The 16198-nt window shown below is 37.2% G+C and overlaps 1 protein-coding gene across 5 annotated transcripts in view; it reads right to left on the bottom strand.

The window, feature by feature from the left end:
- Nucleotides 1–16198, bottom strand: part of LOC139080381 (uncharacterized) — a 130672-nt gene that overhangs the window by 55321 nt on the left and 59153 nt on the right. For 2 of the 5 annotated variants that reach the window (XM_070600689.1, XM_070600688.1), the window contains 3 exons: nt 15628–15770; nt 14929–15041; nt 14207–14392 (listed from right to left, as the gene is read on the bottom strand). In XM_070600689.1, coding sequence (XP_070456790.1) covers nt 14293–14392; nt 14929–15041; nt 15628–15770 — 356 coding nt within the window. In that variant the 3' untranslated portion in view covers nt 14207–14292. Of the gene's footprint in view, nt 1–13051; nt 13180–14206; nt 14393–14928; nt 15042–15627; nt 15811–16198 lie in introns of all 5 variants that reach the window. The other 3 variants (XR_011534862.1, XM_070600687.1, XR_011534863.1) reach the window with 3 other exon arrangements.

Here is a 16198-nt window from a genome sequence, read left to right as displayed (position 1 = left end):
TTAGTGAAATTTGGCACCAATAGGACTTCCTTCTGCTCAAAATCCAATTTGCCTTGATTTCTGTGTGTCTCTCTTCTTTAAGCTTCTCTTGCTTCATTCTGTCCCCATTGACAGACTCTGCAATTCTACTCATCCTTGAACTGTGCGCTAGTTTGCCAGGTTTCTATCTGTGGTACTCTCCCCTGCTTTAATTCATTCTCCTAGACTTGGGGGTGAGGGGAAATGTGCTCTACAGCTACATAAATACTATCTCCTCTATTCAACACTCACCTGTCTCAAAAGGTACAAATAAGAATGAAACAGTCACAATTCTTTTGAGTTCCATGCCCACATTACTAATCTCTGGAGATCTGTACTAACATTCCTCCCACATGTTTCAAACTTAACATCTATCCCTCTCCTCATCCCCAGGAAGTTATCCTACTTCCAGAATTAATCATAATGGCATTATCAACCATTACAGTCTTCTAAGCCAGAACATCCAATGCCATCCTTGACTCCTCCCTCTTTCTGTCCTATCCTATTCAATTGGTCACTAACATTTATCACGCTATCTCAGAAACGTTTATTGAATCCAGGCTCTTTTCTTCATTCTCCTCATTAAGCCTAAAATCAGCTCCTTATTATTTGGGAGGCTAGAAAATTATAAAATCTTCCTTATCTTTTCCTTCTTGTTTCTTCTTAGAGCCAGTATGTATATTTTCCCATGGTTGGCAGAGCTAGCCATCTTAAAAAAAATAATAATAGCAACAAAGGATTTCAAATCACAAGCCTTTTCAAGAAACAAAAATGCAATCATATACCTTGGTGGCTCTTTTCTACAAGATTAAAAATTCAGATTCCTTTCCTTTGCATTCAAGGCACATCGCCATCTGACCCCATCACGTCTTTCTGATTTGTCATGTTACCTCTCTTCCTTCACGTGTACATATACTCAAAGCCTCACCATATTGAAATTCCCACCATAATTGTGGGGTACTTTTGCAGGTGTTATTTTCTCTGTCTGGAATGATTTCCCCCACCATGTCCTCATTCCACATCCTTTAATAATTGGCTTGAATTTCATCTTTTTAGGCGAAACCTTTCCCAGTTACCCCAAAGAGTTACTGAAACCAACTAAATCTTTCCTAATTCCTTGTGTGGAAATTTATCCATTTATGCTGACTTGACAGTGAAGTCCTTTAGGACAGATAATTCATCTTACTCATCTCTGTATCTCCAGAGCCTAGCACAGTGCCTGGAATATAGGAAGCAGTCGGTAAATACCAAATTGATAAACATTTTTGATACTTACATGTTTTACATTAATCACTGAAAATTAACAATGGGAATTCAGATAGGGAAAGGAAATCACCATTATTTTCATTTCAATATGTCGATCATGCTAAACACAAAGACTACTTTCACAAACTAGGTAAAGAGGTCATAAAGAAAGCAGATTTGTAAACCTCTTTATAAAGCTATATTTCTGGAATAATTTTGTACAGTTAACAAGATAGCTTGATAACTAATACATTCCTGCCAATTATATTATAAAATCTTATGTGATCATGTAAGTTTATATTTTTCAATCTACCTATCTGAATTATATGTTAAGACTATAACGTGCTATTAAATGTACTTGCAATAGCTATACTGGCTACTTTTGTTAAAATAAATGTTTTTTCAATAATAAAATGACTTCATATTTATAGAAGTCAATAAATATTTTAAATGGATCACATTTTCATGTATTAAATTTATTGTGTATTTATCCTCTTGGTAATGTTTTGCTCTTTAGTTACCTAGATCTGATCATCTTTTCTTTCCATCCTATTCAAAAATTTTACAAATACAATTTTGAAATTTTTTTTGCAATAAAAACTTCATAAGTTAAAGTTTTCTTAAGTTCATTTTAAACAGTCTGTCACCACAGTGATATCAAAACAGAAATCTAGTTCTGAAAATTTTCTTTGGATTATATTGAAAATTCTAGAATAATAAAAATAAAAATGATCTTAGTAAAACAGAAGCCACCTGTGTATTATCCACCCATAATCAAATATGCAAAAACAACGATGTACATTTTGTTAGTTAATGAATAAGAAGAGTGACAGACTTAGTAATACATGGCATTGTCTCCATATATTTATGGTTTTCATGAAAGAAACCATTTGCAATTCACAGTATGAAGCTTGAAGTATTCATTACTGCAGAAGACAAGTGTTACTCTCAGTTTTCACTGTAAACCTTTTCAGTCTTTGTTGTCATATCCAAGCATCTGCTATACTACAGTAGAGAAATCTAAACACAGCCCCATGCAGCTGTCAATTTTTGTTTAAACTTTTGTCAAAACCAAATTCTTTGTAAGCAGTTATTCATTTGAGAAGATTTGCATTCATCGCTGATTACCTAGGCATTCTTAACTCAGAACTGTTTCCATGCTCACTTGTGATTCTGTAAGCATAATAATAGGAGTTAAGTATTAATATTTTTCTAATTGCTTTGTGAATACCTTAAGGGAAACCATTACATTGATTTTGCCTTAGACACCTCTAAATAATCTGTACACATCTGACAACTAAATTTCACCTATTTCAAAGTATAAATTCCAGAGAGAAAATGAGAACCTAGCATTTTCCAATTAAAGTCTTTCATAAGCCATCAGCAACAAAGTGAAAGAAAAGTGAACATAACATGAAGATTAAAATGAGAGCTTCTCCAATAGGGGTGACCAAGGTTTACATGAAGGTAATCCTTCTTATATTACTTCCTTTACTATTTCCTTCTCTAATCATAGAGAGTAAGTCCAAGAGTCACTTTCCATATTTCCGAAGGGTACAACTCAGTATAGCAATAAGTGAAAAGAAATCACTCATTTTCTCTACCCTCATATCCTGGATAGAAAACAAATTGAAGTCAGATATCATATGTATTAGGATATCTAAGATCTACAGTGAAAATAAATGTAAGTGATCCCTTTTAACAAATGTAATGTTTTCTAAGAACTTCTTTTTTCTTCATGTGTCTAAAAATAAATACTCAGAGTTCTCCTTTATTGGTAATACAAAAACCAAAGATAAAAGCTGAGGTTTTATGATATCACACTCATTACACATGCAGGTTAGTGTGCTAATACTTTTAAGGAAATATTTTAACGTTATGATGGAAATGCTAACATAAAATGAGAAGTATATTTTAGGAAGCATAGTCATTAAAGTTTGGATTAAACCTACTCATTAAAGTGTGTGTCTGGGAATTCTTAATCAGGTATTTACATCTACTTTCAGTTGGCTTGAGATTTAATATAGTTGAATAAGGCAGAGCCATAATAATAAACGATTAACAAGATCCACATTTCTTGCTCAGCTTAAGAAAATTTTCAAAAGTCCATTAAAAATAACTACAAGCTCTGCAATAGCGTATTTGTAGTTTTAAGGAACTCTAAGAGCTGATAGCCAATAAAATGAGTTCAGAAGGCTCAACTGGCTTGGGCAAAAGCACAAACTGGCTATTAGTAAGATGCAGAGAATAAAGAGTAGAACAGAAAGAAGGAATCAGGTGGCACGAATGAAGAGGAAGACAAAGCAAGAGAAAGTAGGCTGATTTTGAGTTTGATGTATGTGATGAGAGCTACCTAAAGTTCTCCAGTGAGGGAGTGACATAGTCAAGATGGAAGTCAGTAAATATGACTCTGAGGGCTGTAACGGGTTTTATAGAAGGGAAAAAAGATGAAAGAGTAAGCAAAATGTCTTAGCAGTCTAGTGCAAAGGAATATGAAGACCGCCATTTACATCATTCAGTATTCTAGGCTAGTAGTCTATCTTTGTGCACCAAAGAATATGGCTCGCTTATATGACATTGAATGAATTTCAAACGATTAGGGTGGTATTTACTCTCTATTATTCATCTGAACCTGATGTCATAGTCCACAGATTGAAATTCACAGCTCTTTTGTGTGTGTGTATTGGGGAGGGGGGTTTTTCACACTGACCGACACAGTGTCATTGTTGAATATTTGAACGAGTCACTAACTAGCTTCACATAAACATCTGAATTTCCAGCTTTAAAATTAGAAATTTTATTTGCCACATTTCCCACTATTCTGTATCATTGCTCTGATTGAGCTCCCTTCATGAATAATGTGACCTGCTCATTTGAGTTCACAATCTTGGATCTAAATCTTCCAAAAAGGATTTATATTTCGACATAATTTTCCCCAAATGGTTTCCCTTGCTACGTAAAGTACTAATTTAAGAATTCCCTATGTTCATGTATGCTTTATTGCTTACAAAGAACTTTCATACTTAGTACAATTCACACAGTCACCCTATGAGTTAGGCAAGGTATATATCATTTCCACCATTTTACAGGTGAGAGAAAAGAAGTTGTGACAAACCAAGAGATACATCCTCCTGGTAAATGTCCGTATTGGTACTAGGTCTTAGATCTTTTGTCTCTTAGTAATTGGTCTTCCCATTCCTCTGAGCTCCCAGGGCTATACCTCAATTTTTATATTCGGAGATTCAGCCAACAGGTCTACCTTATTATGACATCCTAGCTTTCACATTTCCTCCCACTCCATCTTATCTCTGGACTGCAAACTCTGCCCCATCTCAGCTTCTGCTCACTCCTGTCTAGCCTCAACTGATCCTTCAGTTCCCAACTAAAACCTCTCTTCCTGAGGAAACTTTCTCAGACACACCCCAAGACTTGGCTAGATATCCTTGCTAGTTACACTCATTGTGCCCTCTACTCACTCTGTTGTCACATGCTTAGCACTAGATGGATATGTGCCTCCCTGTCTGGGTCATCAGTGCTACAGGATAGGGAATAAGGGGTTCTCATTCATAGCAGTGTCTCCAGTCCCTAGAAGAACTGTGCTGGCATGATGCCAAGTTTTTGGTTTTGTTTCTAAAAATAGTGTTTTAAATGTATTAGTCTATCTTAATAAGTGAACAGCGACAGCCAATTATTGAGCACTTACTAACAATTTCTTCAGATATTCAGATGTCTTTATTCATATCAGAACTGCAGGATTCTGGATGGGGATAGAGCACGGGTCCAAAAATAGGATACTGGGATTCTCTTGTGCCACTTTCTTGACATGTATAGGGATGTGCTACTTTCACACTTTAGCTGACATTTACTTAGTTTTGGCACTTCTTATCAATGACCCTTAAATTTTGTGTGGCCCTAACCAATGTCTAGTTTGCAACCAAGATCGTGAGGCAGCCTATTTGGCTTAGATGGGCAATATTTTTTTGTTTCTTGGCCTTGTCTAGTTTGCCAGTTGGCAATGTATGATTACAGTCTATATTCTTTAACGTGCTTATTTTTTTATAAGCACAATACTTTTTCCCTGGAATTCTAAAAAAAGAGTGTTTTAAAACACCCTCTAATCTCCCTATGGATTACTTACTCATTTTCATTTTTTAAAACGAAAGCTTCCATTATGTCAAGGTTCCCATAGCTAAAATTGAATAAGTACAAGCTTATTGTTTAAACCAAATGCTATATTAGGTATGCCTTGCCTTGTAGATCCTTGAGGGCAAGACTTAAGTCCTTTTAATAGTTAGGAACTCATTAAGTACTGATGGATTTTATCACAGGAAAAGAAGGAAATAAAAGTCATCAGCAGATGGAGTTTTTGAAACCATAAGGAAGCTGCTGGCCATCAACATGGCAAAGATAGCCAGTAGGGAGATATTGAAAGCATAAATAAAATTTTTCTTTTAACCACTCTAACTTTTAGCTATTGTCCAGACACAAAGAATGTGATGTGGAGAAGCAGAGAAACAATGTGCAACATTCCATAAAAACAGTAGTTCCACTGGGAGACTGAATCAGAGTCCCAAGAAAACAGGTCGTAAATGAAAAGAGCCCAAGAAAATTCACATTGTGCAAAAACACTGATAGAGGTATTTACCATTACTAAATGTAAAACTCGTCTTTACTTTTCTAGATCTTGGCTGCATGTCACCTGTACTGTGAAGCACTTCCTGGCTACACAGCCTGAGTTTGTCACTTCCTCGACATTCATACGCCAGTCAGTCCCTTTGCTTATTATACCAAGTGCTACAATGCTCTAAATCTCTCTCTGCATCCCTGTGCCTCCCTAGACAGGCTGGAAACTTCTTGAAGGTGAAACCAAATTGCTACAATTGCTTCTCCAAGATCTAGCAATCTCCCACACGACCTGGTGCACAGTAGGTACTCCATAAATGAATGATCAATGTATGAATGATTACATTAAATTTGAACAATAGATTAGATACCAAGGCAGAACATTGCTTAAGAATAAGAAGAGAGCTTCATTTGAATTTCAGGGTACTAATGTCACCAATGTCACGGTCAGAAAAGGGCTCCATTATAATAACAAACAAGGATCCTCTGTATTTCCTGCCATTATTTTTACCTTAACTGAATACAGAGAAAGCTCTACATTAACATAACTGTAACACTTGCAACGAAGTAATTGGTCCAAACAGATCTTCTAATCTAGCACTTTCTTCTTGAAGTCAAAGCCCAATTAAAATGAACCATAACTGACACTAATGTCATGTCAATGCAGCATTTCAAACAGCAGTGGTGTGCCTGGAGGGCTGGGCCAGGAACCAGGCAAAACTAAGTGTTGCCTTGAAATTGGGGATATGATGTTGCTAAATAAACCTCAAAAATAGTGACTCTGACATTTCTGTGTAGTAAGCCTTTTTCTCTCCTCTCTTCCCTGCAGACGCTTCTACAGATGGATGCGGAGACAGGCACCTGCTACAGGCCCTGCTCCCCCCTGGGAAACATGTGTTCGCTATTTTTCATGGCTATTCTATTTTAAGATTTGTTTCAGGAATGCTGAGAAAGGGACCGCCACTAAGCTAACTTGCTCTGCCTAGCAAGAAGCAGGTGACAAGCGTTTCTTCAGTCACTGTGGGAACTAACTAGAAATGTTTGCTTCACTGGCTTTGTTATCATGTGTCTTTTAATTTCTTCAACTACTTGGGTACAGCGGGAGAGAATATTAATTAATCAGCACAACAATGAGCCTGTCCTCTGGAAAGAGCACGGTATCTCTGCGATATAGTGTATCTCTATTATATGACATGAGCTAATTTACAGTGGCCTTCCTTTCTCGGTTATGTAGGTTACGAGAGGACAGGCCTTCAAATAATAGACGTGTTCCATACAAAATTAATTTAATTTCACTGGGTATATTGTTAAGATACTCTACTCAACTTTGGTTAGACAAAAAACATGAAAAATAGGGACCATGATTTTTAACTTTTAACTGTGTTTTAGTATATTTCCAACCTGGGTATTACTCAAGACCTCCCAGTAAATATTGAAATTAAATCTATGGCTGGTAAACAGAAGGGGCTCGTACTGATGGGCTAGATCCACAAACCGTTTCTGGAAGCATCCAGATCCTCTGTGGAGCGTCTGCGTGTGACGTGGTCAGACTAAGATTCCCCCAGGGCACTCAGAAGTTTGGACCGAGGCCATGAGACATAACATCTGGCCATAAGACTTCTCTTAATGAGTGAGGAAACTGCCTTATCTGCAGCCATCTTCATATCCCAAAGGCCTGGAGCAGTGCTCCTCAAGGCATTGTCTGTGCATCGGGCCTGGCACAGGCAGTTTTGGTATCCGTCCACCAAGAAATAAGCTAGAAATTGTGACTGAGTCTTTAGAAGCCCCTATAGCAATGTGACAGAGTAACTTTACATTTGTTGAATCTAACAATAAAGGTTTTGTATGTCTTCTTTAATCTTATTTTTCCAGTAATTCAAATTTCTTCTATCTTATGAAAAGATCAAACCACAACAGATTGTAAAGTAAGAGAGGGGGAAAGGTCCTTTTCGAGAATTAGAAGATTCAGAATGATGGTGCAGCCTAGCGTGCAGGGTCTGACCGACCTGGATGGGATTCCGGCTCTGCCACATAGAGAGCCATGGGGACAAATTACTTAAACCCTGTGTTCCAACTGCTTCATCTGCAAAATGCACATAATGCTATCTATGTCTCTGGAACCTGGGGAAATCCAAAAGCACTGGCTTTGCTGTCAGAGAGACCTTAGTTTCCTCAACTGTAAAGTGCACACAGTATCAGTGTCACAAGGTTGTTTTAAGGATTAGGTAACCTGGGTAAAGTCTGTAGCTGATTGCCTGTTCAGTGCCTAGCAAAACCCCAAAGTTAGCAATTAATATTCTTGAAAGTGTTTTGCACATAGTAGGTACTCAATAAACATTAGCTTTTGTCTTTCCTCATTTGGGTAAAGGATTCTGAAAATGTTAAGCCTCATGGCCTCAGTCCAAGTTTCTGAGCGCCCTAGGGGCATCTCAGCCTGACCATGCCACATAGATGCTCTACAGAATGATCTGGATCCTCTGAGAAACAGTTAGTGGATCTAGCCCACCAATACGGGCCCCTTGTTTACCAGTGAAATTTCTCCTCATTTTTCATCTGAGAATATTCTCCTCTGGGCCATCTCTGAATTAAATGATACAATGCTGGCAGGAAGCAACTGACAAAGATATCCTAAGAATGAACAGAATAGCTATTTCAGGTAATGAGGGGAAATACCAAAGAGACATAATTCTATCCCTTCTTTCACAAATTACAAAACAGTATGTCTCTTTATGCTCTCCCTTGAAAAAAAAAATAGCTTGAGAGAGTAGTCATAACGGGTAAAAGGAAGATTAAAAAAGCTTTTACTCCACTTTCAAGTTTACAAAACACTTTGATTTGATTCTTAGAACACCAGGGCACACGCTTTTAATTCTCACATCATTGATAAGATGAGGCGGCGAAATTAAACGGTTTTCCACACATATATTGCTGGTGAAGGCATACCTTAAACTTGAACCCGGTCCTTCCAACTCTCAAATCTGTGCACAGAAAATACAGGTGAAGTAGAGTTACATAAAAAAGAATATTTCAGGAGAATGTCTCAGCATAATAGTTTGATGTGTGAAAAACTTTAAATCATGAATACAGGCCTTTGTGAAAGAAATACAATGGATAACTAAGAATGAATATATGGATGGGATGTGGGTAGAAAAAAAATGGGTATATCCAAAAATAAAGAAAAGTATTAGGAAAAATGTTCAAAGGACTACAGTTTGTGGTCTAAGGCATAACTAGATTCAAAACCCACAGACAGAAATGGAAAAAAAAGAGGAAAAGCTGACAGACATTCCTAAATGGCCCCGGGCTGAGAGAGAGAGGCAGCCTTTGAGGATGTCAGGCAACCCCAGGAGAGCGCGAGCGCGTACCTTCAGCAGCAGAACTAACCTTACCCCTTGGCCCAGTTAACCATTCCCACTCTGGGAAGATCTCCAGAAGGCAAGGGAGAGATCACACTGTGAAACAAATTTCGCCAGCTGCTGCCAGATGTCTACAGCCTCATCAGCTCGGTATGTGATGTTTGATGAGAGGTCAGTGGCCTCTACAAGGGCAACACCTCAAATGTTCTCGGGCATCTAGACCTTTGTGTGGATAAATTTCAGGTCTGTGCTTGAAAGGAGGTTTTGCCAGTAAAGGCAAGAAGAGAGGCAGGGCGCTGAGAATTCAAAGGGAATAAGAGGAGAATGCATCTTCTGAATAAAAGCTAGCAATGCTGAGGGTAGATCCTGCCTTTTCATGATTTTGCCTAAGATTAGACATCATTCTTTGAATAATGCATCATATAGAAAAATTGCATCAATGGGGTATGTGTGTGTCTGCACAGACGTAATAAATAACAGTAATACTAAAATCATTATTAATGTTTGTTGGCCTTTTACCATATGCCTACAACTGAGCTTTATACTCATCATTCCATTTAATCTTTACAGCAAACCAGTGGGGGTGGGTATGATTGCTTTCCTCATTTTATAGCTGAAGAAGCAGGTTTAGAAACTGTTTATACAGCTAGTAAGTGGTAGAGCAGGAATTCAAACCAGTCAATCCAACTCCAGTTTAACCATGACATTTGTGCACGAAACTTAAGCTGCAATGTTTTCATCATATCACACAAACACACACATACACATCAAAATTCTAGACTCTGCAGCAAAGAAGTCAGAGCCCCCTGTCCACTGAGTTTTTAATCTTCTAGTTTAACCCGCACCAAGTACAGCAAATTGGACTAAGAAAGAAAAAAATGCAAGAGTTCATCTTCAGAAAAAATGGGAAACGAAGGGAAAGAGCGAAATGAAAGGGTATAAATCTTTCGGTGTGGAACATCTGTCAAAAGTAGGAATGGAAAACAACGAAGAACTTTCTGTATTTCTTAAAAACAGACAATGGAAATGTAACTGTCTAAAGCTTGAAGGAATTGCATTAAGTTCAACAAAAATTTACAGATTTGATGGAGCTTTCTGCTAAATTCTGACAATGATCATCTAAAACCCCTGGGTAGAAAAATGTGTACGGTATCAAGTAATTATGCTGACTTACATTTCAGCTATCTACTGCCAGTTCATCTGTCTCACAACCTTGTATTTCTCTATTCTGTGCTTTTCAAACTTGAACACGAGCATCTGGGACAGGCGAGAGTGTTGGGGAGAGGGCCAAATAGTGCCTGGCACACTGTAAAAGCTCAATAAATGTTCTCTGAATGAGTCATTAAAGGGCAAACATGGCACACCCTTCTCAAATATCAGATTTACTCAAAGGTAAGCAAATAAAAACTTTTTCTGAAACAGAATACAAAATGTAAATGAATTTCTGAGCTAAAACCCAAAGCTTCAAATTAAAAATGGACTTGCCTTCGTACCTGCTTAGGGCAACTCCCGACCCCAGACCTTTAGAGAGTTCTGTTTCTCTCCTTTCCACCATTTTTATTACTTTAGCTGAAAAATTTGGACAAGTATATGTATATGAATAAATGTGTGAGTGTATTTAACCTGGATCACGGACCATTGACCTTCCTATTTAAAAATGAGTCTGTTGAAGGGAACTGTTATCTTTATGTCACGTTAAGAGAGAAATGGTGCGTCCTTCCTTTTAGCTTATTAATAGAAAGCATGGTGGGTCCCTAAGAAGCACCAGAGCTGAAGAGTGACGGGCCTACTTCCCTCTCTCTTCTCCATGACGATTATGCTGTGACTCATACTTCATGCAATTACTTGAAACAAAAACAAGAGAAAGACATTTCATTCTCCAGCACTTTTCATTTAACAAATTAGGAAAAGAAACACAAAAATATCATCCTTATCCCCCACCCTCTATCCCTTGACCCCAACGATAACTATCCTGAGAAAGGGTTTTGAAAACCAGAAAGCACTAACTAAACAAATGTGAGATCTCATGCTATTGGACAACTAGGAGGCCAGCTAGTGCACTAAAGTGCAGTGGAGGTTAGCTGTGTCAAGTGTTCCAAAGAATCTGGATATATCCATGGCACTGTTGATTTAGTCAAGCAGAGAGGTGCATAGTAACTGAAATATTTGGAACTTATAGATCTTGAACCTTTCTTTAGAAAATAAATGAGTATCAGAGATTCCCCATGGACTCCATGGGACATTTATAAATAAAAATTCTTTGTCAACTTGAGGCCAAATTGGTTAAAGAATTTGTCTGACTGCTAAAACAGAAGGGACCTCACATATTTTGAAAAGATTCCAGGTACTATAGCCATGGTGTGGACATCCACTGGGCCTTTAACTATTTTTAAATTTTTTTGCTAAAACTTCAAGGAAAACAATCATTTTATTTTCCATCGTACCCTCTGTTAACTTTTGACCCAAGCTGATAAGAAATATCCGTAGGATGGGCAGAGAACATAAAACGAAACAAAGGTTATACTCTAGGGTAAGATGGTGCATGTACGGCTCACTCCAGTGAAAGAAGAGGCTTTGTAAAATTTATTTCAACATATAGCATGTGGGCACTAGCTGAAGAATATCATAAATATTCATAATATCAGATTAATTCATAAAAGGAGCTATGATATTATCACAATAATTTGACACTTCTCAGAACTTTAGTCTTCCCACCTTAACTGTATATTGTATTCATCCCTCCTAGCTGGCTCTTGTATAGTGCTCTCAAGCTTCCTTAAAAATATATTCAGGGGCCTGGCCCAGTGGCGTAGTGGTTAAGTTCGCATGCCAGCATCTGTGGCCCTGGGGTTCACAGGTTTGGATCCCGAGTGTGGACCTGACACCGCTTGTCAAGCCGCACTGTGGCAGCACCTCACATAAAACAGGGGAAGATTGGCATAGATTTTAGCTCAGCGACACTCTTCCTCAAGCAAATAGAAGAAGATTGGCAACAGGTGTTGGCTCAGGGCCAATCTTCCTCACACAAAATATATATATATATATATATATATATATATATATATATTCTGTATGAATGCAAACTGCTATTATTCATCCCAGTTTCACCACTTCCAAGGAAGTCCCCTCCCAGGAGACAATTCCACAGCCCGCTGCTGCTCAGGGAGAAGGGCTAATGCCTTACCTCACTCTTTCTGTTCCCTAAGCTCTCATTGTAAGGACGGGAGGAAAAGGCATTCAACATGGCAGAGTGACAGGTCAAGGATCAATATAGTGATATGCTTTAGGATATTTTCTTGATTAAGTGAGCTTCATAAAATATTTAAGGAGGTTTATACTTACCACTTAGGAAATAATCAAATTAACAGAACACAGTGAAATCAATTCTCAATTTCTTGTTCTAATAGAAGCAAACAATAACGTAAAATGTATTGTTTGAGGAACTTCACAAATATCTATATTTAAAGGGAATTTCCACCCTGCATGTTTAGTTTCTGCTAACCCAGGAGTTATTATTAAACTGTTTGGAATTCTTCTAGCGCATCGTATTTACGCAGTGATAGAAAGTAGCCCAATAACATGCTGGGTAGAAGGAGACACCCATTTTGGTGGACAAAATCCACCATAGTTAATCCTCGAAAGTGAAATTCTGCATCCTATAATCAAGAGTTGCTGGGTATTTGATTAAATACCCCAGGCATTTTCTCCCCAACATACTTTCGTTTCTCCCCCCAGCTGGCAAACAAGAGAAATTAGACTAAGAACCTGAAGAAACATAAGTACGTACTTTAATACAGAAATGCTTTTACCTGCCGCACCTGCTGTGAATGAAATGGGCCGGGCTTTCAAAATGTTAGTCAGCTTAACTCCCAGTTGGTGGCCCTGGGAAAATGTGGCCATGCAGTTTTACTGCTCTGTTTCTGTTCTTTAACTGCAACTGGAATACAATAGAGGAGCCAAAGGGAAACAAAAGAGACATGGAGCCAGAAGCAACCCAAAGGATGACAACAAAGCAAGCAAAGAAGGTGATAATGAGTCAAAGACATTGTGCTCTCCAACGTTGGCATCCCAGACTATTTTCACGTTGAAGATAATTATGCTTCAGTTAATTGCCACTTGTCCCCTCAAAAATTCATGATATTTTATAAACCACAAATTACCTAATAGAAATTCATCTTTGCAACATTTCAGGAAAAGTCATATGATATACCTAGCCCAAAGAGAGAATGGCTACTATCATGCTGCTCAGACACAGATAAGATATAGCTTACACATTGTGGGAGATTTGGGTATAAAGATAAAGGGTAGCGATGTTGAAAACACTAATATTTTTGGACTACAAAGAGAGCACTTTGATGGATTATAGTATGTGTACCAAATAAAGAGTGCTAGATATTTGAGCATCGGCATTTTGTATCTACGGACACCTGGAACTTCCCATATGTCCGGCTTCTGCATCATCTCTCCATTGTCTTTTGTACTTTTTTTCTTCTCATGCAGATGTTATATTATTACAACAGTAAACACAAGGCTGCCACTTACCATGAAATCTTTATTTCCAATTTTAACTTTAGAACACTTCAAAGTATGCCATTGTCATTGGTTTGTTCACATTTGAGAATTCACACACCAAAAGTTAAACCTCATCAAAAGTTAGAGAATAGTATGCCTTTTTATCCCATAAGAATTATAATGTACATAATTTATTTTTTGTTTAAATATGTTGCATGATATACTGAGTTATAAATTTCTAAGCTGGAAAGGATGAGAAATAATGTAATTGATACATAAATAAAATACATTAAATAGCCTGGCTTTAAATGTCTCAAATTGATCTTAATTTAGACAATGTATATAAAGTTTTATTTTATAGGTTTCTGACAAATGCAAATTTTCTTGGGGCTGGGATAATAATAAATAAAACCAAACGTAATCTCATCTTATGGGAAATGATAAAATCTTACCTCGTCAGATGGGACATCCAGAATGTTTCATTTTCCTTGTTATTTTATTAACAACGCAATAGCAGCCTTCTAACAGACAGTTTTTCTTATAGAATCTTGTCTTTGTGAGTAATCAGAGTCAGGGTACTAACTAGATGATCCACCGAATACAGATTATAAACAATTTTTGTCATTGTTTCAGCCAGTCTGAAAGTTCAGGATAAGGAAAAATGAATTAAGAATTTTCCACTGAACAGCAAAAAGAAAGAATTAGTATTAAGGTAATTCCACACATTATCATGAACTTGTTAGCATTTTATATTTTAACTTTCTTATAATCAACTTTTGATCCCACAAAGTATTAAAACTCAAATTACATCTACCCCCAGATATAGCAAAGTGGTAATTTGGCAAATTTCTACTTTGAGGCCTGAATTATCTTCCTTGATCACCTACTCTACTCAAATTCATTATAAAAATGACCAATTTACCACCTCACTTCACATGAGAAAGACAATCCTACAGAATGTAGGTCCCAGGGTAGAACAACAGAACCCTACCTGGGGACAGATGAGCATGGGAGAGGATGTGCGAGTACCTCAAATTGTTCCAATTATTCTTTTGCTTATAAAACGATTTCTATACTCCCCATTATGACTTCCAAAAACACACACTTTGAAGCAAGAGCCATTAGCATACGTCATTTTCTACTGCCAGAAGCAGACTCACAATAAATCTCTTACCTTGTAGAGAGAGAGAACAGCACAGGGCTCATAATAGGATGAGTGATGCATAAAATGTTCTTCAGCTCACTTCTCCTGGGATTTACACTTCCAAACCTAGGAACACCGTCTGCCTGCATGGGTGGAATGCTAAGCAATGCAGTAAACAACCAATGCATTATGTATAGCTTTTCGACTTTACAAAATCTAGAAGAAACTGTAAAATCAGTAAACAAATAAGCAAGCATGTGTCTAAAAATTATGGCACAAATTAGCCAGAAAAATACACAGTTTAAATGAGGAAGATTAGGTTGGGCTCATATTTTTAAGTGTGATTGTGAAAATGATATGCTTTTCCTTAGAAGCTGAAGGATTATTTCATTCTTGGCTATAGGTTTAAATGAGAGAGTGTTCTATATTGTAAACACAAGTATTCCACAAGGAAATCACTGGATCTGAATTACAGATAAAATGTTGGTCAAGTAGTCAATTTTCTTCAAACTACCCGAAGGAATAAAGAAGTGAATCTAAGAAAACATATGAAAAAAATTTATAGGCTCAAATTCTCATTTGATTTCCTCACTTAATTTTTTTGAAAAAAGTCACTAATTTTTTTAAGGCATAGTCTCAGATCAGACTTGTTTCCAGTCTAAATCTAGCCTGGGTTCCTTGTGTCATATTTCTTCAGGCATGAGAAGAAAAATCAATGCCCTCACTCACCTTTGGAAGAATTTCACTGCCGACTCTCCATGGTTCTATGGGATCCAATAATCCATGGCTCAGTATTGATTTTTCTATGACACCTGTAGAAACAGCCTCTCCTTCCTCTCTAATAAAATATAGCAACAAAAATCGCGTGGTTTCTGAATGAATTAAACAGAGGCTATTAAGCACAACTTCATCCTGTAAAGAAATGTGGTTTATTTTCTAAAAAAATGTTACCTTTGCTCGATTTTTCGGAGCCATGCAACAACTTTTTAAAGATAATGTGGACATATGTTTTTAAAGATAATTTGAACGCAGTTTTCTTAGGTCTCTTGCCATTAACTCACATATTACAAACAGTATTTCTTTTTCTAGGGAAATAGACAGTGGTAAAGACTATCAAACTTCAATTCTCAATTTTAAAATCTCTCCAAAATCAGAATCCTTTATGAGTATGAATAACCACAATCACGCCTTTAAAATCTAAAGTTTTGATAAAATAGAAGACCCTTTGAGGTGGTGGAGTAGAGTATATCAGATCCTAGAAGAGAGGGTGGGTTGACCTCTTGGGTGTATTTTATATCAT

Source organism: Equus przewalskii, chromosome 29, assembly GCF_037783145.1.
Source record: "Equus przewalskii isolate Varuska chromosome 29, EquPr2, whole genome shotgun sequence".
In the NCBI taxonomy this organism is placed as follows: Eukaryota; Metazoa; Chordata; class Mammalia; order Perissodactyla; family Equidae; genus Equus; species Equus przewalskii.
The sequence above is the reverse complement of the archived record's forward strand: the minus strand, read 5'-3'. Positions and strand labels throughout refer to the sequence as shown.